This window comes from Tamandua tetradactyla, chromosome 10 (assembly GCF_023851605.1).
Source record: "Tamandua tetradactyla isolate mTamTet1 chromosome 10, mTamTet1.pri, whole genome shotgun sequence".
NCBI lineage: Eukaryota > Metazoa > Chordata > Mammalia > Pilosa > Myrmecophagidae > Tamandua > Tamandua tetradactyla.
Window position 1 is genome coordinate 68539000 of NC_135336.1, and position 26747 is coordinate 68565746.

Sequence of the window (26747 nt, forward strand, 5' to 3'; positions counted from 1 at the left end):
TATTTTTAAAGAAAGATTATTCATCGTAATTTCAATGGTAACGTTATCTTTATTTGTCATTGCACCTTAACGGCTTTTATAGACCCTTCTCAACATAGGCTCAAATAATGTATTTCTAAGACAGTGAAGGGTCTTACAATAGTGCCTCCAGGCATGGTGAGATACACATCCAGACATACACATAGCCTTTTTTATTCAATATATTCCTTAGAGAGGAAATCATTTCTTCCCTTTTTTAGAACATTTAATTGAAGGTTCCTATAGAATGTGAGAAAGTTCATATCTTTCTTGTATATATTTATTCATTACTCCATATTTATTTGTACACTCGCATTAAAACATTTCACTCTTTAGCATCATATTTTTGCATTTATCTCAGTGAGTGAGGCCTGTCCCAAGAAACCCACTCTAAGCAGTGAGCCGCAGAGTTTTCTGGTGTGAAAAAGTAGAGACTGTGTGCCATCCCTTTGTTTCTACCTACAGTGTCGTAAAATTATGTCCTCTGTGCTTTGAATCAAAATAAATAGAATGTCTCTAATTTTCCAATTTCGCTGAAAAGCTCATGGATGGATGGGCGATATTAATTAAGAATGGGAGCTGTTGCAGGATGTAAAACAGAAATCATGTCCAAAAAGTCACAAAATAATGATGGCCATTTAATATCCCATAAGTAGCCTCACCTTATTGCATTGTTAAACCCGAATTAACGCGAAGCTGGCTTTTCAGATTCTCATGGAAACCCTGTGTCTCCTGAGGACCAAGTCAGCTTAGCTCAGCAGATTTCGGACGTCGTGAAGCAGCCGGCGTTCATCGCAGGCATCGGGGCGGCCTGCTGGATCATCCTTACCGTCTTCAGCATCTGGCTGTACCGGCACCGGAAGAAAAGGAGCGGACTCAACAGCACCTACGCGGGCATCCGCAAAGGTGTGTTTGGCCTCAGTTTCCCAGATCTTCATATATTTGCAAAGCTCGATTTTGTGTGCTCCCCATATATTCCTGATGATGTGTGACCTATATTAAGCTATTTTAATATTCAAACTTTTCAGGGGTGTTTTTATTTTATAGTGACATCTGCCATACGTTTACTCCGCTTGAGTAGCAGTGTTACAAATAGCACTTACCAGTTTCAGGTCCGGTTTCTTTGAAATGTATTTCCGCGCTATATATACTGTCTTTCCACAAGGTGAGTCTAGACTCTGTTGTTACACTATTATCCTGTTCTTTTAGAGAGTAATTTCATTGCTTTCGCTTCTGTAGGAAAAATTCTAATCTTCTTATCGCAGGAATGATGAATGCAGCGGGTGAATTCTCTTTCTCACCTGGTTTGAAAGAGGACATCAGCTTTGTGAAGCAAGAGAGGTTATTGCCATTTGATTATTTATAAAACAGTTCTTTCTTCGTAGATATGGAATGCATGATGGAGTGATGTGCTTTTAGCTTGCAGAGGAAGGAAATTTGGTACACTTTTATTGTTAAAATGGTATTTCAATATGTGTGTGCTGCTAATTAGTGATGGTGATTTTGTTACAAATATGTAATTTTAGAAGACAAGTTCATTTGGCTGCTATTATCTACAAGTTTAAGAATGAACTGAATAAGCTAAGGTGTTTTAAAGACACCTATGGTTTGTATTTTTAATCCTTTGGGGAGGTTGTTAACAACTGCCAGATTAAAAAAATATTTATTTCTCACCCCCAAAATATATTCACCAACTGTGGGCTTCGGATCTGGGCTATAGGTAGTGTGACTGAAAGTCCTAGTTTTTAGGGGACAGTTACATTTAATCCGGTAGTCCAGCAAAATTATTTTCAGTACACTTTTTTCTTTTGCTCTCAAAATTATCCTGATTTGGATGATAAATAACATAGTCACTCTAGCTGCAGGATCTATAGTTCAGTCTGACAGACGTGTTTTGCTTTTCCATAAAGCCCATTTAAAGTGGAGTACCAAGGAAGTTGCTCCGCTACCACCTCCTCCTCCTTCACTGCCTTCTTCTCGACCATCACCACCACTTCCTCCACCTCCACCAGCTCCACCACCACCTCCTCCTCCTCCTACCACCTCCTCCTCCTTCACTACCTTCTTCTCGACCATCACCACCACTTCCTCCACTTCTACCAGCTCCACCACCACCTCCTCCTCCTCCTACCACCTCCTCCTCCTTCACTGCCTTCTTCTCGACCATCACCACCACTTCCTCCACCTCTACCAGCTCCACCACCACCTCCTCCTCCACCACCACCACCTCCTCCTCCTTCACTGCCTTCTTCTCGACCATCACCACCACTTCCTCCACCTCCACCAGCTCCACCACCACCTCCTCCTCCTCCTACCACCTCCTCCTCCTTCACTACCTTCTTCTCGACCATCACCACCACTTCCTCCACTTCTACCAGCTCCACCACCACCTCCTCCTCCACCACCACCACCTCCTCCTTCGCTGCCTTCTTCTCGACCATCACCACCACTTCCTCCACCTCCACCAGCTCCACCACCACCACCATCTCCATTTCCACTTCCTTCACCACCTCCTCCTCCACCACCACCACTATATCCTCCCTCTGTCACCTCCACATCCACCATGTCCACCTCCACCATGCCCACAGCCACTTCTACCCTTTAAAAAAATTACCTAAGTGGACATGTCCTATGAACCTTGGCCAGGTCATATCCCTTGACCAATTTTATGACAAAAATGGAAATTTCAATACTAGCTAGAACTTTTCCAAATGAAAACTTCTGTTGGGTGTTCCTGCATGTTTACAGTAACACAGAGACAGGGGTTCCCAAAAACATGCACTCTCAGTCACAGGGGTCTTAGCAAGAAAGAGTTAATACCAATTCCTCACCAATGCTATTGAAATTAATCTGTGTGTCTCCTGCCTGTTACTGAGCTGAGTCTCTTCATCTACTACAGTTGCCTTGACATTGTCATCCTTAAATATCTTTTGTTCAGATATGTGTCCTATCTAGAGATGAGGCAAATTGTCAGTGTCCTTGCCTATGAAATGAACTATGAGTACTTGGAGATTTACAGGGAGAGCCAATACTTAGAATATATACAAAGTAGAATGATGCAAGGTACATGTTTTCCCATATAAAATCTTTTACTAAAAAGTGGTACAAAGAAGCAGTTTGTTGTATCAACCTCTTGCAGCGTGGGAAAGGGGTCGAGTGTTGGGGATAGACTGATTTGGAAATCAGATTTGAATGAAGAGAAGTGACAAATTAGCATACAGATGTAGAGTTTCTTGAATTCTCTCATCAAAGACCTCCATCATCAACTCCATTTTGCAGATAGCCCAGTCACTGGAACCCTCCATTTCCCATTGCAATCAAGCGTGTGGTAGTAACAACTTAATGCTCTATATAGTCTTGAAATCTTACGATGTGACATGAAACCCTTCTTCCTTTCTGAAAAGTTCCTTTTCCTTTACTAATGTACTGTAAGCATGCTGGCACATGCCTGTGTTTTCTTTCTGTAAAAGCTATTAAACTAATACCATTGACCTTTCAACTAGCTTGTGTTTAAGCAGAAATCATAGAACATAATTACAAATGTAATTTGATAGGCATCTGATTCTGCTTTCCTCACTTTGTGTTGTTGGCAGTTTTTCATAATTCTGTTTCTATGCAGTTAAAGCAAAAGCGCATTTTTTGAGATCTTCATATAGATTTTCAATGCCAAAAACAATCCTGATAATTTGAAGGAAAAAAGCATATATGATATTTTACAGAAATAAATGTAAAAGAGCCTATTACCCTATAAAACATCAAGCCAATGTGTGATTTTGGGTAATAGTATTTTTAACATTTACCCCTTCATTTAGGTCTAGGTGTGACATCTGCCAGAACACTTAGTGCCCCCTTACACGTGCATTCACATTGTACTGGCATCCCAGGGTACACAGTGAGTTTACTATATTAATGGAAGCTTTGAGAATTAAGTTATTCTTTGGTGTGCTAGCTGTGAAAATTTCATTTAGACTGACCTCTTTTCATCCCTTCTTCAATTCCTCAAACCAAGGTTAACAGCTAGGTAGGAGAAGTAATGACAAGGACCTTTCATATTTTTTCTTGTGTCCTTGTGATTGCAAATTAATGTTCAGGCACTCCATTCTTACTTGAATAGCTTTAGTTTCAAATGTTCCTTTTTTATTTTTATGAAGACTTGTTACTATAGCTCTGAATTTTTAGATGTAGCTAAGTTATATTAACTCTGTTGAAAAGATCTTACTGAAAGAAAAAAAAATAATAGAATTTCTAAGACAGGGACTGCTGGGCTACAAATGAAGGGTAGTGTATAAATTGGGCAAACAGAATTGAGGTTTTCGTTTTTGTTCTTTCTAGTATTCTCAGAGATAAAGTGGTTTGGTAGGAAGTGACAGTTGTAGAGGATGCTGCAATTCCGTTTGCATCCCCAACTATCCTAATCCTAAAGTAAATTTCTAGAGATGTGCAAAGGTAAAAAGGAAAATATATTTTTGGTAACTTTTTTGCTACACAATCTGTAATCAATATTCTACTTCACAGATATTTTTAAGACGAAGTTTAGTCTTAAACAGAACACGTCCTTGCTTTCTTTATTATGGCAGTGTTTAACACGGAGAGCTTGAAAAATAAGTCAGTCTCCTCCTTCTAAGATATGACATGGAAATTACTTTGATGTCCAACACCCAGGAGTGGGAGAAGAGAGGAAGAGCGGGGGAGGCAAGACTGCTACAGTTGAGGTCTGCAGTTCAATTTCAGGCATTATTGATTAGATTAGGATTTATAACTGCAGAGAGAGTGAAGGTTTACAGAGGGGGGTTTTTGCTCTATTGTTTAGCTTCTGGTGTGCCATTTGAAAAATGTTCTGCTTACTCCCAGAAAGCTTCTAAATGTAAAGAGCAACAAAAATTGAAATGTAAAATTGTCCATTTTTTTCTGTCTGTCCACTCGCAAACTTCTAGGATGATAAAAATGCAGCACTGCATTATTTATATTACATATAAGGTATCAGTCTTTTCTTGACAGTGACACAGTTCAATTTTATGATTCTCTTTGTTTAGATCTTTTTTCCCTCGCCTTCTTCCTTTCTTCCTTTCTTTCCTTCCTCCCTCTCTTTCTTTCTTCATTTCTTTCCTCTGTCTTTCTCTCCCTTTTCCTTCCTTCCTTCCTTCTCCCTGTCTGTCTCTCTACCTCTCTTGCTCCCTCTTTCTTATTTTCTCTATTGTAGTGATTAATACTTAAATGCATCGTTAGTCTACTTTAATAAGCATTTACTTTCAGATTTCCAGATAAGATTCAAGCAAGACCCTGATAATACTTGTTTAAGAATCCATCATCCAGTGTTTGGAAATGATTAACAAATGGAGGATTCTTGTTTGTACTAAAGCTGTGAGCTAAATCTAGGTAACTAAATGCAAGGTCATTCACAGGCCAACGCGGCACGCTTCCCCTCCTGAGTGTGCTAGATTGTCAGACTCCTCAAAATGATACCTGTAGAGGCAAGCCTCTTTTTAACCTCAGATTTGGTTTTATTCCTATATTAGAGTGTCACAACTACTGGCTTAGTTATTTACATTTGTTTTATGTTCAGCTGTCTGCTTGATTTATACTAATGTGATTTGTTTCCCTTTCTCTCTTCAACTTAATAACTGGTTTATATTTTGTTTTGATTTTTCAGTCCCGTCTTTTACCTTCACACCAACAGGTATATATTTGCACTTACCCTCCTCTCCTTTGTTAGTTTGGCATGTGTTGTATGTACTGTTGTGTTTCTGTTTTTATTTCATTTTCTTCAGTGAGTTGTGGGAAGGACTTAAAATGGAATTTAAAACTTCATTTATTCATGTCATGGATTTGAACTAGAAATGGTTGGTGTTACTTTTCATTCATTTAATTTAATTATTTATTCATGACTCCACATTGCATCTCAGCCTTGTTTGCATGTGTTTCATTAAATAGACACTCTGTTTCTACCCTCAGCAAGATTTAACATGCTAATGATCTTATTGATTATTTCATACTTGACAGTGCATTCTTTTCTTTAACTTAAGCTTTTCAGTTTTTCAAACACAAATTTCTTTCCCTTGCAATTCTGTGTCCATAGAATCTACATTCTGTAAGGTAACCAAAACATCTAGCACATGCGAAAGATAAAACTTTTCATTTCCCCAAAGTCAGAAGCCTAATATTCTTTTCTGTTCAGTTTCTTTGAAAGTCGGTCCTCTTCTTTCCCATCACCTTTAGTAAAAGATGTACCTGCAATCTTGGCTCCTAGGTTTTAATCCAGTTATTGTAATCACTGGAAGCAGTTATCTCTCCCTAACAGACACACAGTTTGGAGTTCTTCTAAGTAGCAGAATTTGGCAGCTTTTTAAACACATTTCTTCTTAGAAAATACATCTGTATTTACAGAAAAGCTAATCTCAACCCCTTGCATAACTAGGGCAAATCTTTTTCGTTGTTGTTATGGCTAAATTTTTAAGCCCAAAATCCATTAAGCTGAGGATGCTTTCAAGAGCATTATAATATATTTTCATTATATATACATGTCAGATGGAAATATAGTGAGAAGAGTTTCCACAATCCACAATAAAAATAGGTCTCATTAATTGATTGTCACAACTTGGCATACAGCTTTCTGATATAGAAGGTTTATTTTAATCTTTCTTTTTTTTTTGCATGGGCAGGCACTGGAAATCGAACTTGGTCTACGCCATGGCAGGCAAGAATTCTGCCTGCTGATCCACCATGGCCTGCCCTTATTTTAATATTTATCTTGAGCTTACTAATGCTCACATTTCTGGGAACACAGTCTAGTATTTTTATTTAAATTATAAAAGTACATGATGTAACAGTAAATTTGAAATCGAAAGCTATGGGAATGCTAATGCAAAAAATGTGTAAGTTGTATTTAATGAATGTTCTGAATTTTTGCTTTTGTTTAGTTCTCAACCTTGTTGGAATATTAAGTCAGTAAGAGTGACATACCTAATCCTATGCAATCTTTAAAAAGAAAAAAATACTGAATCAGAAATCTGCTACCTTCCTGTGATGGTTTTTGCAATGCTTTTAAGTAGACAGGTAGAAACATTCCATTTTAGAAAGATGTTCATGAATATAATAGCTTTTGATATATATATATATATATGTATATATATATACACATGCCTATTAATTGTTCCTTTTCTTTTTCCTTTTGCTATCATTCTAGTAACTTACCAGAGAGGAGGTGAAGCTGTGAGCAGTGGAGGGAGGTAATTATCTTGCTTATTTTGTAGCTGCTGAAGGGAATTCCAAATATTTCTTCTTGTCTTCCTCAGTGATGCCATTTCCTTTGCTTAAAAGGTTTATCTTAAAGGTGAAATTTTGTTTGGATCTTTTAGGAACACTTCTTTGGTCGTGCTGTTGAACTCAAGCTATTTATACACAATTGCAGCTACTTACGTCTTAGTCAGTGAACACAAGAGGGAGCACTTTCACCAGGAAAGACAGATTTGCTGATTTAGCAGATGATTAAAAGGAATTAAAATAATTAAGCCATGGCATTTATGAAGATTAAGAAATATAGCTAGTTAACAGATACTATCAAAGAAGAAATGTTTATTTGAAAACCTGCTGAACATAGCAGTTGCTCATAAGCTGTTTTAGGTTATATTTGTTTGCTCATTTTTTGGTCTTGTTTTGTGAATTCAACCTAGTTCACATTTCTATTTGCAGGAAAATATGCTGAAATGAAAGAAGAAATCTAAGTATTTTGTTAACAAAGAGCTTTTTTATTCTAATGAAAATGAACATCAATCCTATCTTTATGATTTCTTTGTAATTATTATTCATTAAGTTCACAGAGAAATCACAGATTGGTGTGATAGCAGCATACAGGGGCTGAAAAAAAGGTGTAAGTTACATGAGCCAAGTTTCAGGATTTCCTATAATAAGGTGATGATAGTTTTCAAAAGCAGTAATATCAAACTTAAGGTGTAAGAAAAAAATCTTCCAACCAAAGCCATTTTATAATTCAAATTCATTCAACTTATTAAGCTCTCTGCTTGTGCCAATTGGTTAATGTTGTTGCTACTGGGAAAAATAAAAGTGAGTACGATTCTTATTGCTGAATCCAAGGAGCATATTATCTAATAAGAAAAGTATTGCATTTAGAATATGACAGAAAGTGTTTAGAAAAAAACATTTGACCACCTTTAGCCAAGGCTGTACAGATTTGACAGCAGACACTAATCTTTTCTTTCCCTGTATAGCTAGCTTCCTGTTCTCATACCTGTGGAAACAAAGCCAGCCACTGACAGACCCCAGAGCTAGGGAGGGCTTAGGAAGGAACAAGTCCACTTGATTCAGAAATTAAACCAGGGCATGTTTTTGCATCCAGGGGAATTCCATCTAAATCACAATCTAGATATTCATGAAAGAGCCTCGGGTACAAAAACATTCTCTCCTGGGTAAATTGGGAGAGCCTCTCTACATGTGGATATTCATGACTATAGACCTCAGCTTTCCCATTCATAAAAGCATGTGAAAGTGCTTACTGAGCATCTTTCATGGAGACTCTAGTCTCCAGCCTCCAGTCTCTGTGTGTGCATACACACACAAAGTGCAAGACTGGACCCTGTTCTGAAGGAATGCACAGCCTGCAGAGAGAGATTGAATGATTACATCAAAACAGTGGCAGAAATGCATATGTAGTAAATTCTAGTTTCTAGAAACAGGGCTGAAAAATTATATAGTTAACTGAGCTATCCATTTGGAAATCTCACTCTGTCACCATAAAGGAATAACCTCTTAAATTTAAAAATAGCATCCCAGATATAAAACTGGCATTTCAAATATACAAATAGAAATGATCTTTCTCATAAAGGAAGTGATAATAGGTGCTGGAGTGTTACAGAAGCAACTGTTAAATAAATGCCTTTGACTCCATGCCTAAAATGACAGTGATAGATGCACAATTTTACATGCATTTATTAATTAAATATCTGAATACCTATGTATGGCAGGTGCCATTCTAGGGGCTTGGCATATATCAGTGAACAAAGCTGATAAAGATCCCTGCCCTTGAAAACCAAGGGCATTACATTAAAGAAAATACATAATAAACGTATTTTTTAAAAAGTTAACAATATAGAATCAGCAGGGATAAGTGCTATGAAAAAAGAAAACAAAACAAGACAGGTTCAGCAGGACATAAGAAAGAGGCCTCATTAATTAGCCACGAGTATGTGTATCTTTGTATGTGTTGTGATCTGTGGGGTAACAGAATGAGCGCTGAACCAGCCACTTGCACTGACTTCTCTTACGTCCATCCCTTAAACACTGGTGTCTCCCTTGGGCATCTCGGACTCTCTGAGTCTTCAATGAACCTCCCATCTTCCTTGGTTAAAGACACCTAAAGCCAAAAACCTTCTTTCTCCTCCTGTGTCTATTTCCTCATTGGTGATCCTTCCTTTTGTGCCTTCACTATCACTGATATCATTTCACTTCAGGTACTTGTTCTTCCTTGCCTAAGCTGATTCCCTTTACCCAGAGGAGCTGGAGTGATCTTTCTAAATGCATATCCATCAGGTCTCTGAGCTGCTGGAACGCCTGCTTCACCTCTGTGTGCCACACCCTAAGGTCCAGTGTCAACCTCCTTATCCTTCACCCACACTGCATTGTCTCATGTGTCCTTACTACAGTGCACTGGCATTACGGTAGCCTTGATGTCTCCCCACCAGCCATCTGGCATCAGTGCTAAATTTTATCTGATATGTCCTCTATGAATGCCTGTACTGTGTAAATAGCACAATCACACACCGAATATGAGTTATCTTTTGTCTATATCAGGGGTTAGCAAACTATGGCCCTAGAGTCACATCCAACCAACCCCCTGTTTCTTTTTTTTAATTTTTGTTAATAAACCAATCAACATACAATATGAACATTCTTTTTATTATCACATAGTTGTATATTCACCAGCATGATCATTTCGTAGAACATTTGCATCAATTCAGAAAGAGAAATAAAAAGAAAACAGAAAAAAAAAGTCATACATACCATATCCCTTACCCCTCCCTTTCATTGATCACTAGCATTTCAATCTACTAAATTTATTTTAACATTTGTTTCCCCTATTATTTATTTATTTTTAATCCATTTGTTTTACTCATCTGTCCATAAGGTAGATAAAAGAAGCATCAGACACAAGGTTTTCACAGTCACATTGCAAAAGCTGTATCATTATACAATCATCTTCAATAAACATAGCTACCGGAACATGACTCTACATTTTCAGGCAGTTCCCTCCAGCCTCTCTCTTACGCCTTAACTAAAAAGGTAATATCTATTTAATACATAAGAATAACCTCCAGGATAACCTCTAGACTCTGATTGGAATCTCTCAGCCACTGACACTTTATTTTGTCTCATTTCTCTCTTCCCCCTTTTGCTTGAGAAGGTTTTCTCAATCCTATGTTGCTGAGTCTCAGCTCATTCTAGGATTTCTGTACCACGTTGCCAGGAAGGTCCACACCCCTGGGATTCATGTCCCACGTAGAGAAGGGAAGAGCAGTAAGTTTGCTTGTCGTGCTGGCTGAGAGAGAGAAAGGACACGTCTGAGCAACAAAAGAGGTTCTCTTGGGGGTGACTCTTAGGCCTAATTTTAAGTAGGCTGAGCCTATCCTTTGTGGGGTTGAGTTTCATATGAACAGACCCCAAGATTGGGGGCTCAACCTATTGCTTTCAACCCCCTGTTTTTGAAGATAAATTTTAATTTATGAAAATATGCAGCCACACTCATTTAATTACATATTGTCTATGACCACTTTTGCTCCACAATGGCAGAGTTGTGTAGCTGCAGCAGCACCCTATGGCCAGCAGAGCCCGAGATAGGTGATTGGTATTATCACAGGAAAAGGTTGCCAACCCCTTATTTGTGTGATTACCTCTCACGATATACCTGAGATCTGGGATTGTAGAGACTATGTATTATTGATCTCTGAACGGTGAAATATCTAAGAAAAGAAGGAATGAGTGTGTTATCGAATGAATGAATGTCAGAAGACCTGATTTCAATCCTTGATGAGCTTAGAGAGAATGTTGGGGACTGAATTGTTCCTTCTTATAGATGTGAAGTGTGAGCTAGAACTCTAGTTCTCAAAATTGTAAGCTTAGCTTTTACCACATAAGGGAGAATGAGGATTGTGGTAAGCAAAAAGAGCTCTCCCCAATTTGAAAAGGACAAAGAATTTGCGGTAATCCCAGGAAAGGATCATGGGACTATTAGGTAACTCTTGTTATTCATTTGTTTTCCTTACTTCAAAAATCCCAGTTTTCAAAAAACTGCTTCCAAAAACCTACTTAAAATCAAAACCACACCATAAATCAGGAAAAAGCAGAGAAAGCCTGAAGAAAGGCGTGGAAAGGAAGGCTAACCACATGGAGAAAGCCGGAACTACATGTCCTGTCACTGAAAAGTGAGAAAGAAATAGAACCCAAGGCTTGCTTGTCTTTAACATCCTGGCAACCCTTGGAGCTAACCTTTGCTTTCTCCTAGGCTTTAAAACTCTTCCAAACTTTCAATGAAAAGGGGAGAGAACTGCCGGGCTCCCTTACTGCCGGGCTCCCTTACCTATAGCCTTTTAGTTTGTGGTTTAGGAGTTCAGATAGTTTTGCTGGAGTGGATGATTGGAATATCTGAAGGAGGCAGAGAGGAAAAATAGAAAGTAATTGCCATGTTATTGTTAAAGTACATTTGCCCTCTTTTCCTCCACAACACAAATACAACTCCTTAATGTAAGTGAGAAGATAAATTTTTGCAAGCCTTATGTCCTTCTTGTCTTTCAAAGGACAGTAAAGAAATGAGTAAAACTTAGACACATTAGCATGAAAATATAACAACAAAAATATTATATGATAATGTTATATGGTAATATTTTAGTCATGTTACCAGCACTGTTTTACTTCTGCTTCATTTCATTTTGTTGAGAAGCTAAATATGTCTCCTATATATTAGTTAATCTTAACTGTATAAAGTGAATTTGTTAGTTGAAAAAGACCCTAACACCCTTATCAGAGTTGCAGCAATGGACCTTTATTTCCTAAAAGAGTGCTAGCATCCACATGTGGCATTTTAAGATTCATTATGGGCCAGTAATAACAGCTCCCCTTCAGCTGTGAATAATTAGCATTCCAAACTCAAGTCTAAACAGAAAACTAGGATATGACTTGTAAATCCTACTTCCTGTTGGAAATCACCCTTATATATGACATGTGCTTTTAACCTGTGAGGATATCAAAACACGAACTTGAAAAGTGCTTTTCAGAGTCATAGTAGCATAAAAATATCGTTTATTCCTTTTGAAACATGTAATTCAGGCTGTGGGAAATTTTCACTTGGCCCTTATTTCTAACATCCCGTAACATCTTTATAGTGTCAGACATGGAGCTATATATTTAATAACTTCTATAGTGATAACATTCATGGCTTAAATTCTAGAAGAAATAAAATAGTAAAGCTAAAGATGATTAGATGTCGAATTTCAATAACTATTTCAAAGGCTCCCAATAGCCTTGATTCAGCTTGTACTTAAATGTTTTAAATTGCAAAAGTTTAGCAACATTGCTCTTCAAAGCATGTTTTTATCAACATTTTAGTAGTAATTTTTCTTAGTTTTAACAGATTTATTCTGAATTCTAAGACTTCAGATATTTGCTCTATTTTTCCCTTTATTAAATGTTTGAGAGGTTTAGGAAATTCAGCACTCTCCAGCACATGTGTTTAGGCATATTGGATAAGAGAATGATATAGTGCCAGACTGCTAGGCTCTGAATCTCAGGTCTCGGTTTCTTTATCTTTAAAATTATGATAATAATAGTACCTACATTATAGAATGGTTGTGAGGGTTAAATGAGTTAATACATTTAAAGAACTCAGAACAGTGCCTTGCAAATTGTAATCTAATATTAAATATTAGATTTATACAAATGCATCCATTTGTATACAGGTATATAAATCATATCTGCATTTAAAATGAATTATTCCTTAAACAAGCAGTATTTGCATAACAAGTATTTTGAGTTGATTATCCACATCATGGCAGAATAGGAATCATGGAGAGTGAAATGTCAGGTTCTTGTTTCCTGGGTAAAAGAGAGGCTTGGCTATTGTACTTTAACAAAGACAATGAAACCATGAAGAAAACCTTTGCAGAATCTGTAGCACCAGTCAGTTTGCCTTACATCTGACAGCACATCATATATCATCACCTCTTTTGCTGAATTATCACATGGAATCAATGTTGGAAAAGGACATCAGGAATGCCATTCTTGGACTCGAGTTTGAGTCCTTGGCACTGGTGGTCCAGGACTTCCATTAATAACTGCCAATGCACTTTGCATTTCCAATACACAGTGAAAGATGATTAACATCTGTTGTGCCAAAAAAAAAAAAATGAACTCTAATATTTCTTATAGTGGACATCTTTGTTTTACTAGATTTAATTCAGTAGCTTTCTTCTGCTTATGTAGGGATTATGGCATTTAACATTGCCACCATCAAAAAACGTTGACAAGCTTACAGAACTGTGCTCTGAAACATTGATGAGGCTTTGTGCAAAATGTCACAGAGCCCCAGACTCGCTGTTTTTGAAACATGGCTTTGAAGAAAAATATGCAGAAGTGGTGAAGACGAAGAAAGCATTGTGCAAATAAAGGAGTGTATTCCATTCTTTAATGAAGTTTTAGAAGAGTCACTGTAATGAAATGATTTTTTAAGGGCTCCAAAATGAAATGCAAACTGTCTTAACTAGGGTATTCTTTAAGCTACTGAAAGATTCATAAACATATATAATCCGTATTTTACACTCCATGTTTAGATTTTTATTCACTATGAGTGAAAGTGGAGTAGAATATCGCAACCAGCACAGGATTTTATGTCTGAAATGCAGCACGGCTAGTTTAGAGAATTATGTCTATATAACCCAAGGCACAGCCAGAATACTGCATTGTCTGTAAAATAAAGAGGTAATAAGATCAGTCTCTGCAGTTCACAGAATTGTGAGGATAATGAGTAGGTAACATTGTTTTCTGTTCATAAAACATTTGCTTTTCCGTATGATTTTCTTTTAGACCAGGGCTTCTCAACATCAGCGAACCCGTCACACAGCCATGGTTGGCTGACACATGGCCCAATACAGGCAACAATCACAGTGACTGCTCCATCAACTGCTGCACCGCAGGCAACGGCAACAGCGACAGCAACCTGACTACCTACAGTCGCCCAGGTAGAGACACCGGGAGTTCCACATGCACAAGCTTTGTGAGGAGCTAACCACAGGGCGCGAATGTCCTTTTCCCTCTCCCCATCCCCAGACAAGCACACATAATCCTAAGGGTTCAAAGACGAATGGGGTTTGTTCTGATGTACTGAAGGAAGTGCAGGTCAAAACCTTTTACATGGAACTCAGATTTCTAGTCCAAATCATTTTGTTCTGCCATGACATTACCCAAAATTTGTTTGAGCATTGTGGACTGGTGGCTTCATAATTGTCCAGCTACTCAGGAATGCCTTTATTGCACCAGATGGCTGACTTTTTCACGCAGGATTACTATGTGTGTGGCAGTTGTTCCAGATTCAGATGTGAGGGCAGAATTGGAGTACGAGCTCCCCAACCACCCCCTCAACAAATAAAAAAGTTACAATGTTTTATATATATATATATATATACATTATATATATATATAGCACTTATATATATAAACGTTATAACTCATATATATAAAACAATATGCTATTTTTATATATAAATATAAATGCTAAATATAATTGTGTAGTTCAAAAAAAAAGGAAATATCAGTGAATGAATGGATGAAAATGGGCTCCAGTAGCAAGAAAGACTTTAAAGTTGAAAAGTACTAATTTTTGAATAATAAAAGGCTTTAAATTTATACTCATTTTATCCCTAAATATTGTGTATATACTTTGTTATATATATATATATATATATATATATATGAGTATATATACATATGTGTGTGTGCGTTGTTTTTTTTTTGGCGGGGGCGGGGAGGAGAAGTTGAATGAGGAAGGTATAGCCATGACAGGAATTAGAAATTTGTTCACATTGGAAAGAACAATATGGTCAGCATTTTCATGAAGTTCTGACTACTGTTTAGTAAGTTAGCCTAACTCAAGTATTTTCTCCATCACTGCTTACTTCTGCCTGTCACCTTCCACCACAACGTTTCCCAGTATGCTATGGGATGGTAAATGGAGAATATAAATTCTAGAATAGATAGCAAATAAGATAAAATTATAAGAATGCATGTAATTATTCTTTTCATTATGTATTTTTAATTATTCATGATTTTTAAGCTATTTTAATTATTTAATTATTATTATAATTATTTTAATTATAATTAAATATTTATTATTTCTCTTTCAAAATAGAACAGATCACAAACTAATAAATCTGCAGAGTGAATCAAATTTCTTAAAAGCAATAACAATAATAGTAATATTAATAATTCTAATTATGTTACAGCACTAACAAAAATTAAAAAATAAAAATTAACTGAAATTTTATACTATAGAAGTAAATCCTCAGAACGCAGGAAATACATATCTTTCTTGTGTATGTATATATGCATTTATTTGTATTGTGTTTTTTTCAGAAATATGCATGAATAAATAACTTTGCTAAAATTCATGCTGAAACACTGCATTAAAAATGGATGAAAATATGTAATATTTAAATAAAAGGATGAAAATTACAATGATTTCTTAAAAAAACAGACAACCATGCCCCACTTTACAGTATAAAAATACTAAAAGGAACACATAAAAATTCAAAAGAATGTTTGCAGAAGTAAAATAACAATGAATTTATGATAAGGGAAAGAGAAGATGGCATTTAAGTAAGAATGTTATTCACTTCAAAGAACAAATCACAGAGAAATCTGTATATCTAGCCTTAAAATAAATCCCGAGTCTCCATTCTGGATATGACCAAGTTCATGTCCTCCAAAGGTCAACGGTCTAGTTGTAGATTACATGCAAATTATAATTAAGAGAGTCTGAGACCTGTAGAAGATTTAAAAAACAGGTGCTGCTCATTGAAATCAATGCAGAGAGCTGTGTTATCCAATACAATAGCTGGCTAGCCACTTGTGGCTATTCATATTTAAATCTAATTCAATTGAATTTAAAATTCAATACTTGATTCACATTAGCCATATTTCATGTGCTTAGTAGCACATGTAGTTAGTGGCTGCTGTATTGGCCAATGAGGACAGAGTATAGATATCATCTCAGCAAGTTCTGTTGGACAGTGCTGCCATAGAGAGGTTGGCAAAGCGAAATGAGATTGCCTAAACCATATTTCCATTAATTATTTCTTAATCTCTATGAAATAAAATTTAATACCTAGAAATCATAAGTAACAGTTGCTAAAGATCAAACAAATTAAATGTTCTTGCTCCCTAGTCTTTTATTGTTGAGATCCAGATTAGGGAAATTCAATAGAATAGAGAACATGCTGAGTTTTCTTAAGATTATATTCATATTTACATCTTTTATAGTAAGCATGCTAAAATCACTTAAAAACATCCTGTTGAAAACTACTTCTCAAAGTGACCTATTAATTTTGGTACCCTTAATGAATAAAATGGTGTTATTTTTACCATTGTAACTTGTTCAATTTTTTTATTTAAAGCCATATTAATTTAAAAATGTGATTTTAGTCCTTCCTCCTATTATTTCATGGTTTCAACTGCAGGCTTTTAACATTTACATGTATATTGTTTATTTACACTCCAGATGGTTCAGTAAAGTTACAATAGAGGGAAAATGAGATATTAGACATATTAGATATTATTTCAGGCTTTGTTTAATTAAATTAGCCTTGATGATTCATTTTGTCACCATTATTGTCATTTTACACTTCTTGGGGTCTCATTATGAAACCATGAAAAAATGATTATATGACATTTTTCCCTGATAATGATTATTATCTTACTTGACTAAGAGAACTAATAAAAACTTTGCTTCTATCCATCCTATCTTTTGAGGACAAACACTCATAAAATATTGAAATCTCAAGTTCTTCTGTTTGTTGGGTAGCTTTTTCCTTTCCCTGGATTCTCAACTTGCATACTTTGCTCCATTGCTTCAACAGCTAAGTAGTATTTTCAATTATTTCAATAACCCAAAGCTAGAACATTTAAAATTGGCGCATATATTATTTTAGTGGGTCTCCTATTTAATGGGTTGTTGAGAGGAAAATGATTTTAAATTGGATGAATTATTTACTGTATGGCACTAGCAGAAATTCAGAATTATTTATTCACTAAATAAGTTCCCTGTGCCCTTTCTAAATCTCTTCATTTGAAATTATTTTCTTTAGAAAGAACTTATGAATATTTGGGCCCTTTTATCGACCTTATTTGGCCCACTTATACTTCATGGAATAATTTTACTATGGCTCACAAAACTACTTAGAAAGAAATTCCAAATGATTAACCCTGCAGAATGACTTTTTCCTTTTCCTCTCCATTGCACATAGCTGATTGTATAGCAAATTATAACAACCAACTGGATAACAAACAGACAAATCTGATGCTCCCTGAGTCAACTGTTTATGGTGATGTGGACCTTAGTAACAAAATCAATGAGATGAAAACCTTCAATAGCCCGAATCTGAAGGATGGGCGTTTTGTCAATCCATCAGGGCAGCCTACACCTTACGCCACCACCCAGCTCATCCAGTCAAACCTCAGCAATAACATGAACAATGGTGGTGGGGACTCCAGCGAGAAGCACTGGAAGCCATCTGGGCAGCAAAAGCAAGAGGTGGCACCGATTCAGTACAACATCATGGAGCAAAACAAATTGAACAAAGGTGAAGAGTTTGCTTTGATTCCCATCCTTTTCTGCAAGGGTTACCTTTAGCCCCTTGAAACTTGTTTGGGACCGACAATCTTCCTTTCATTACCAGGGTTTTCTTATTCCTTTGGTTTCAGAATTTCCAGGGTGAAGGAGTTAATTAGCACCAGAATAACCTTTAAAAATTGATTTTATATATAAGTATTTTCAAATGGACTTGAGATTAATTTAAATTCAATAGTAGGTGGGAGATTGGTTAGGACAATCTTTTATGCATAAGGCAGATATACAGCCATCACAGTACCTCACATTTTAAATAAATAGACCTTCCCATTCTTTCCACTCAAGTATGGAAGATAATTGCTTCTACGGGGTCATATAAATGAATGGCGTTTTTATATCAAACTGCAGAAAAAATAATTAAATTAAACCTGAACTGAAGTAGTTCAATTTGTTGTATGTCTTTTACCTCGTGGTTAGTAAGACTCCTTCAGTGTACAATTTTAGAACTTAAATTTCTTTGGTTGAAGTCTGTCAGTATAGAAGCTAAAATAAATTGAGTTTAGTGTTAACTTGAAGCAGAATAGTATTTTATAGCCTGAAGGGAATGTTTCTCTAATGTAATGTATGTGCATTGGAAGAGATAGGTATTTGATTTCTTTGTATTCCTTCAGGCTACTGCTTTAATGACATCATTTGCAAAACTATACCTCTAGGAGAAAAGGGATTGCTCTAATTTGAATAGATTGGGGCAAATTTGTACAAGTGCTTAGGTAAAGGATATAGTTTATTACAGATAATTAGAGCCATAGATTTATTTTCTTTAGGCTTGAGTTGAGATGGTTTTCCTGAAAAATAAAACTTACGAAGTCATACATTTGAAGATTACAAAAAGCTAGGAAGACAAAATTTCATATATTTAGTTATGTTTTGTAAATTAATAAGTCATCTAGCCCTTTTCCAACTTTAAGAAACACTTGATTTTTATAATAAACCCAATTCAATAAATATTTAAGTTTACAACAAAAGCTGACAAAGATGAGTAAGACAATTTTGTAATCATGGGGTTTACAGTAGGGGTGCAAACTACTGTTACAGCATACCTTTCCAGTCTGTGGTTTTACTATGGACTCTAGAAAGCTGTCACAGTACTCTGGACAAATATTTCAAGCAGACTTGGTATGTGAGAATATAATAAAGACCCTGGAATACAACTAAACTGATAGATTGTTAATAATCTATTACATTCCAGTGGTGAGTTTATAATTTTGATTTTTCACCTTCACCTAAATTATTAAATGCATTTCTGTGGCCAATTGAGATACTTTGTTTCCTTTTCTTGAATATTTTTTAATAAAGATTTTGCTAACTGGTTTTAATTTCATTTTTTATTCTGTGGTAACTTATTTTTACAATTGACAAACATATCATGATACTGCCCTGGTTTCTTATTATTAAAATTATTTTGTTATTGTATTTTTAAAGTTAAGGAAGTCAAGCAAATTTGATTTTTCCTTAGCTAATTTAGAGTATTTTGAAGAGAATATTGTCACCCATAAATTTTCAAACAGAATAAAGGTCCTGTGAATGTAAACTTTTAAATTGACATTGTAAGCCAAAGCACATCTGAAAGGGAAGAAAAATCCTAGCACATATTTATATCCATTTGAAGTATGAGCCTTTTCATATCCTGACAACGTGAATATAAAAATGAAAGAAAAAAAGGCAAATAAATAATCCATTTTGTTTCTTCAGTTACTCAGAAAAATAGACAAAGTGAAGGAATGTGATATTATTCACAAAGAGAAAACAAACTTTTAATCTTTTCCCTGTCATGTCTAGATTACCGAGCAAATGACACCATTCCTCCAACCATCCCATACAACCAGTCGTATGAACAGAATACAGGAGGATCCTACAACAGCTCAGACCGCGGCAGTAGTACATCTGGTAAGTAAGGGAAACCGAAGAGAAAGGCAGCCTCTCCTTTAAAATGATGGTATATCCCGCGATTACGATTGAGTGCTAATTAACCAACATATGTATGTGACATGTCTAATAACTTTATATGATTTGAATCTCCAGGACTGGGTCTTTTCCTAAATGATAAGGGACTAGGTCTCTTCAGTTTGAAGGACTGTCCACTCACTTAGCCGTTTATATTCTGATCCATAACAGAGTCTGATCATCCTATTTTCCTCCTCATTAGTGAGCTTTAGTGAAGCCAGAGCATGGACTAATCTTCAAAGGCAGTTTGAACTTCTTTTTCTTTCCCCTTGGCGAAAATACAACTAAAAATGTTGCCTATATAGTTAATCTACTAAATGTGTTACCATTTTGAAAGTAGGCTATAAAAACATATAAAATTTGAGTTTACTTGAGCAGAGTCAAAAGCCTAACAAACAATAATATGAGATTCAGATACAATAGGAACCTGTCTCAGTTTGTAATCTACCATCTCTCAGTTCTGGCTTTAAAACCTCAGAAAGCCACCTCCCAATTTAAGTCTGTAAGTGCCTCAGAACCACATTGAGGCCATTCTCTGAGCTCTTTCTGCTGTTACAGCTGTTTGCCAGCTGTTTTGCTGATAGGGGCTGCAGATGAGAGCTTGCTGGTACTTAAGTCCTGTTTTTCTAATTAAAGGGGGTTTATTATTAAAACTAAACATGTGGCAAGTCACACCACAATGAGAACGAAACCTATTGATCTTGACTCTAGTATGTTTCTCCAGGACAGGGCAGAAAATGGTATGTCCCACCATCTGGACTGAAGTTGGTCTACATTATCTGGTCAGCCAGTTGCTGCTAGGTGCTTTCAGCAAAGGGTCTCTAACCCTCTTTTGTAATGCATATGGAATTTGCATCTTCCATTTTCTCTTAGTTTAGGCCCTTTTGGCTCTGTATTTCTAGCCTGTGTTTCATCAAGGATTGAAACTGTTTCTATTAAGATTTAAAGAAGTTTAGAAATGGCCTTTCACCCTTTTATATCCAGTCAGAGTCCATGTGTTCTGACATATATATATATATATATATATATATATATATATATATATATATATATATATATATTTACAATTAAAATCTTATTCAATGACTTTTTTTTTCCTCATTAAGCAAATCTTGAGTTAAGGGAAAATTGTCAAGGATCTACTGCTGGGAAAACTGTACAAAATATTTTAATATTTCATATCTCATGTCATTTGATCTTAGAATCTTAGTCACAGTGAAAATATCTTAATGAAAAAAGAAAACATGACTGTAGGTTATTAATATTCCATTGACCTTCTCCATTCCTCAGCTTAGATGCCTGGATTCTCATGTTCTGTTGCTATGTACATTATTTGATATTCTGTGAATATTTGTAAAAACATATAAAGCTGTGGAATCCAGTGGTAATTAGGGGAGAGAATGACGTGAGTAAATGAGGTCTAGCAGACATTCCTGCAGTTAGACCTGTCAGGACTGTTGGGTTTTCACAGTAGATGTGTGCCAGGTTATCAGGGGAACTAAGGGGCTGAGAATGGTCAGTCCCAATTAATGTGCACAGTCATCCCCACATGGGACAGCTGAGGGGGGAAGGGAGAATGAGACACACAAGCACAGGGCTGGCAGTCATGTCTTATTAATAATCAGTCTTTCCCTCAGCCCACATTTGGTGTAGTAGCTTACATGTGCAAGAACATCTGGTTTAACAAACACTACCATTTGACTTAAAATTCTCCCAAATGACTTAAAAAATAAGGCTCATTGAATATGCTAAAACTTGTTTTCATGTACCATATAACTTGGAGCTATTACAGATGGGTTGCAAAAAAAAAAAAAAAAAAAGGACCAAGATAATAAACTGACATTAAGGGATCGTATCATATGAAAAAAATATCTCTAGATTCATTGTCTATAATTTACATGAACCTAAAATGTAGTATGTTGGTTGGGTAAGATAGAGATGATTTTATATGAAAATATCTTTTGACACATAGTTATTTTTAAATAAATACTCTAAAATCTGCAGCTACCTGTGCCAAATCTAAAATCAGAACACTGGAGCATTGAATAATAGAGTTATTTCAAACCACTAAGAATGTTCAAACAACATCATTCTACTATAAGATATAATTTTAAAGAAACAGATGCTGAAAATACTTCTGTACCTTTTAAAAGTCACTTTTTCCTTCTTTTGTTGTTAGCTATATTAGTTATTCTGGCAATTATTTTCTCCTGCACCTGCCCTTCTGATGAAAACTAGTAATTCCATTGCGCCTAAAACATTTCAATGGAAAAGTACAGATTATGCATATTCAGTGATTTAATGCAACAGTGAAACTCTAATAGATCATATCTGTATCATATTGTATTTTAGGTTTCAGCAATTAAATAAGAGAAAGGCACTCCAGAAAACACATCTACAGCTCATTTGTTTTACATGATAATCCATAATGCAATTAATTGCTGTGGGAAGATCACTATTAATGATATGACTTCTAGAAGTCATTTATGGCTATATTGCTTTTTTGCTATTTACCAGCAGTTAAGCATGGGGAAATGTTGCCTTTTCTTCTACTCTACAAAGTTCTGTTTAAAATTAATGAGGAGAAGTATGTGTTTACTTATTCAGAAATGAAGTGCAGGATTGTATTTACAGAAAAATCATTAACCTGTGAAAAACAGAAAAAGTTTGAAGTCCAGAAATAAAAGGCTTGCATTTCATTTCTTTTCAAGGGAGTCAAGGACACAAGAAAGGGGCACGAACACCCAAAGCACCAAAACAGGGTGGCATGAACTGGGCAGATCTGCTTCCTCCTCCCCCAGCCCATCCTCCTCCACATAGCAACAGTGAAGAGTACAGTATTTCTGTAGATGAAAGGTAAGAGGAACTTCAGAACTGATGGAAGTGGCATGATATGATTCCATAAACCCATGTCAGGTAGTTAAACTATCACCAAGGGGAAGCTAATTCCTAAACTTCCTAAATAGTTGTCTCCAAATAAAACCGTGTTGTCGCATCAGCAAGACTGAAAAACCCTCTTAGGTACTGTCAAAAAAAGGTAATTCATGCCTTGGAAGCTTCTTTTGGAACTAAGAATCAGAAAGTGACTGTTACTCCGTGGAGAAAGAATGTATATCTCATCTTGTGGTTTGCAAATATCAGAATGCCACGTCCAAAGTTTCATAAGAGAGCCATGTGGATTTATACCCTGAAGTTGTAAAGTATAGTTAAAATATCCTGAAAACTGATGTATCAACACTTTAGATATAACCATATCATGCTGAAAACCATTTGTAGGAGTTTAAATGTTACTGAATTGTTTTTCACAGGATTCAAGAAGTATGAATAATTCATATGGCAGCAATTATAAAGTTAGTGTGCTTCTTCCTAATGCTGGAATCTGGAGAACTGGACATGGTACTTCCAAAGCAAAACAAAACAGCTGCTTCACTAGTATGATCAATGGAGGCAAAAATCATATGACAGAGGAATTAACAAAAAAACAAGCACAAGGTCTACCAGAAAGTATGGTCTTTTCAATGACTCTTACAAAAAGACATACTTTTTTCATTCTCCACAAAAATCAGTTTTTTACAGTTCCAGCTATATCTGATGCAAAGACATCATGCTTCTATTTGCATGATTCTATATATGTATTTTTAAATAGACATGCTTATACAAAAAATATTTTTAAATATTAGTTTTCTAGGCTGTAGTAATACAACATTTATTGCTATTTTAGTTAGCCAAAAAGAGACAAAAATTTAATAAGTGGATATATATAGAAAGCTAAGGGGATGGCAAATGTACCCCAGAGAGGAGGACCGATTCTAAAGGGAAAGAATGGGGAAAGTTTCCTGATGATCTGTGGACTTTTGACCTTGATGTTGACCTTGAACAATGAGAAGATTCTCAATGAGTAGATGTGAACTCTTAATGAATGAGCATAAAACACATGGTAGGGAATGAGAGGCAGCCAGTGAGGTAAATGGGAGCCAGGTTATGGGGATACTTTATTGTCCTGCTTAGGAGTGTATATTTTATTCTTTAGGCAATTAGTCATTTATTACTTTGGAGAAAATGAATGGCATGAAACTGATGTGTATTATAATAATGTAATTTTTGGAGCACTATGAAGATGGAAAAGGAAGGAAAGTGACTGGAGGCAATGAGATAAATTGAAAGGTTGTTGTAGTTGTACATGCAATAAAAGGAAGGAATAAAATAAAGAGGAGAAAGTGAAAAAGGGAGGGAATCGATTTTAGAGCCCTTTTAGAGGTAGAATAGAGGTGACAAAGTCGAAGATGACTACAAGAGTTCTAGTTTGAATGAGTGGGCAAATTGCCATTTGTTGAATGAGTAAATAAAAAAGTGCAAAGAGGATGATAGTAGGATTATGAAAGTTGAAGAGACACAAATCACATTATTTGAGCCTTAGCTGTCCTGAGTGCAGGTGAACTAGGCGGGTGGTGGAGAATGAATGAGAGAGGGGTAATACAAACACAATTCATACAGTGCAGTACATCATTACCTTCCTAATCAATAAGCATATGCCCTGGGGTAAAAGAAAGGAGACAGGCATGAATAGTCACCAAATCCATCTTGGTTTCTGCACAGCTCTAGCAAAAGAGCAGAAGGCGACTTTATTGTTTTAAGAGTATGTATTTTTTACTTTCCATCCTAAATGCAAGCAAATTACTTTATTTTATGCTCATCTGAAGAGATGGTGATTTATTATAATCCTAGAGGGAAAAAAAGGGCTGTTTTAGACTCATTGAGTTAATCTACCAAGTATTTCCCTCTTAAAGGAATTTCAAGAGTAATTTTTCTCAGAGTGTAGAACCTCATCCCCAGGCCATCTGCAACACCATCCCTGTATCTTCCTTTGGAAAACATGTTAAATCAGGGGGACAGAATATACTAAGTACATCTGAAAAGTTCTAAATTAAATTATGTTAAATGGATTTCTTTACTGCAAGATGTCTCAGCACCTATCATGCTAATGGGAGTTGTGATCTCTCAGAGAAAAATATTATATGCAATAATTCAAAAACAATTGTGACACTAAATTTTTTTTTTCAAAAAAGGCCCAGAGCAAAGTTCAACTTCAAAAACAATTCAAAGCTGACATCTCACTTACTCTGTAGACAGCTTGTTGGAATAACCTGAATTGTCACATGTCCTTATAACTTGTTTCAGCTATGACCAAGAAATGCCATGTCCCGTGCCACCAGCAAGGATGTATCTGCAGCAAGATGAACTAGAGGAGGAAGAAGATGAGCGAGGCCCTACTCCCCCCGTGCGGGGAGCCGCTTCCTCTCCAGCTGCTGTGTCCTATAGCCATCAGTCCACTGCCACTCTGACGCCCTCCCCACAGGAAGAACTCCAGCCTATGCTATCGGATTGCCCAGAAGAGATTGGCCACATGCAGCATCAACCCGATAGGAGGTATGCTGTCACAAGCATTCTGTGCTGACTAATCAGGCATTTTCCATTCATAAGTCGCATTTATTTATGCTATTCCGTGAAGTAATTCTCATGTCGCATGAGCCTTTTCTTTCACTATCATCAAACAGTAAGCCTAGGCAATTAACATATCAAGGAATATTATTGACCAGCTCATTAGATTACTTGATCCCAGTGAGCTTGCAGCCATTAAATAATATGCACTAATACTCACCTACTTACGGTAATTGCAATCCTAAACACATGGAGTTCATGTCATGAATATATAACCTTAAACCATTTCACTGATGGTGATTTTTTGCGCTTTACTTTTCCTCAGGCAAGGTAAGCCACTTCTCTGGTCTGTGGGAAGTGTATTTTCTCCTGTTTTTTCAAATTAAAAGCATATAATGATTTGTTACATCAGAGCTGTAATTAGCAGAAGAATGAGTCTGCTATATTCGTTTTGTGTTGAATTCAGATTCCTTTTTTTTGAATGACATATTAGATTGGAGGCCTTTTGTCCAGGGCACTGAACAGTTGTATATGAATGAGTGTGGATATTTATATGTGTGTGTGTGTGTGTGTGTGTGTGTTATCTGAATATTTTGCATAGCCAACCAATACATTTTTGTTATATACAACTACTTTGCTTGTCATTTCTACCTCATAAAAGCTATCACTGTATCATATGAACTCTTCTCTCATTGATGATGATTTTGTTTATACTGTTTTATTGCTGTGGACACATTATGACATGTATATTACTTTCCCTATTCTTACTATCATTTGAAACTGATTATGTTATTTGCCTCAGAAAATTTTCTTTCAGTATCCTTGGATGAATACAAATCCTGTTCATGCTGCTTAAATTTTGTATCTTATTCTGTATGTTAAAATAGAAATTGCAATGTTTTAACAACCCTTCTGTCATTAAGAGGTTATTATCAAATTAAAATAATACAAATTTAAAAGAAAGGACTAGTTAAAACGTCTTCAATGTCTTAGCCTAGTGACAAGGGGAAATTGGATTGCTATACATTTACATTTAACATTAGCCCATGGAATGTCATGAAGATGAGAACAGATAAGACATCTGTTTTCCCTATGAAGATCATGGACTATTTCTACTACTCTTATTTGAAGTAAATGGCCTATTGCTTTGTCCTCTCCCTTCCCCCAAAAGGAAAGTCAATGGAAATACCTTGGCATTCTTCCTTCTCTCTCTCAAATTATCTACGTCCTCACCATCTTCCACTGTGTCACAAGTATTACCCAGTATCTTCTTCCTAGCCAGCCTCTTCTTTTCCATCCTTTTGGTCATCCTTTCCACCCTCCTCAAAGATAATAAAAAATCAGTTAACTTTTGTCTATTTTGATTTCTTAGCCCTTTCTTCTTAGTTGAATGCTTCTTTCCTTTCACTGTTGACTCTAAGACTTCTAAACATGTCCTTCCCTT

At 36.0% G+C, this 26747-nt stretch overlaps 1 protein-coding gene across 4 annotated transcripts in view; it reads left to right on the forward strand.

Moving 5' to 3' along the window:
* ROBO1 (roundabout guidance receptor 1) overlaps window positions 1-26747 on the forward strand; it is a 456386-nt gene that overhangs the window by 398172 nt on the left and 31467 nt on the right. The window contains exons 17-24 of one of the 4 annotated variants that reach the window (XM_077118707.1): window positions 727-924; window positions 5669-5695; window positions 7202-7244; window positions 14104-14258; window positions 17703-17873; window positions 19700-19807; window positions 22576-22720; window positions 25043-25291. In XM_077118707.1, coding sequence (XP_076974822.1) covers window positions 727-924; window positions 5669-5695; window positions 7202-7244; window positions 14104-14258; window positions 17703-17873; window positions 19700-19807; window positions 22576-22720; window positions 25043-25291 — 1096 coding nt within the window. Of the gene's footprint in view, window positions 1-726; window positions 925-5668; window positions 5696-7201; window positions 7245-14103; window positions 14259-17537; window positions 17874-19699; window positions 19808-22575; window positions 22721-25042; window positions 25292-26747 lie in introns of all 4 variants that reach the window. The other 3 variants (XM_077118705.1, XM_077118706.1, XM_077118708.1) reach the window with 3 other exon arrangements.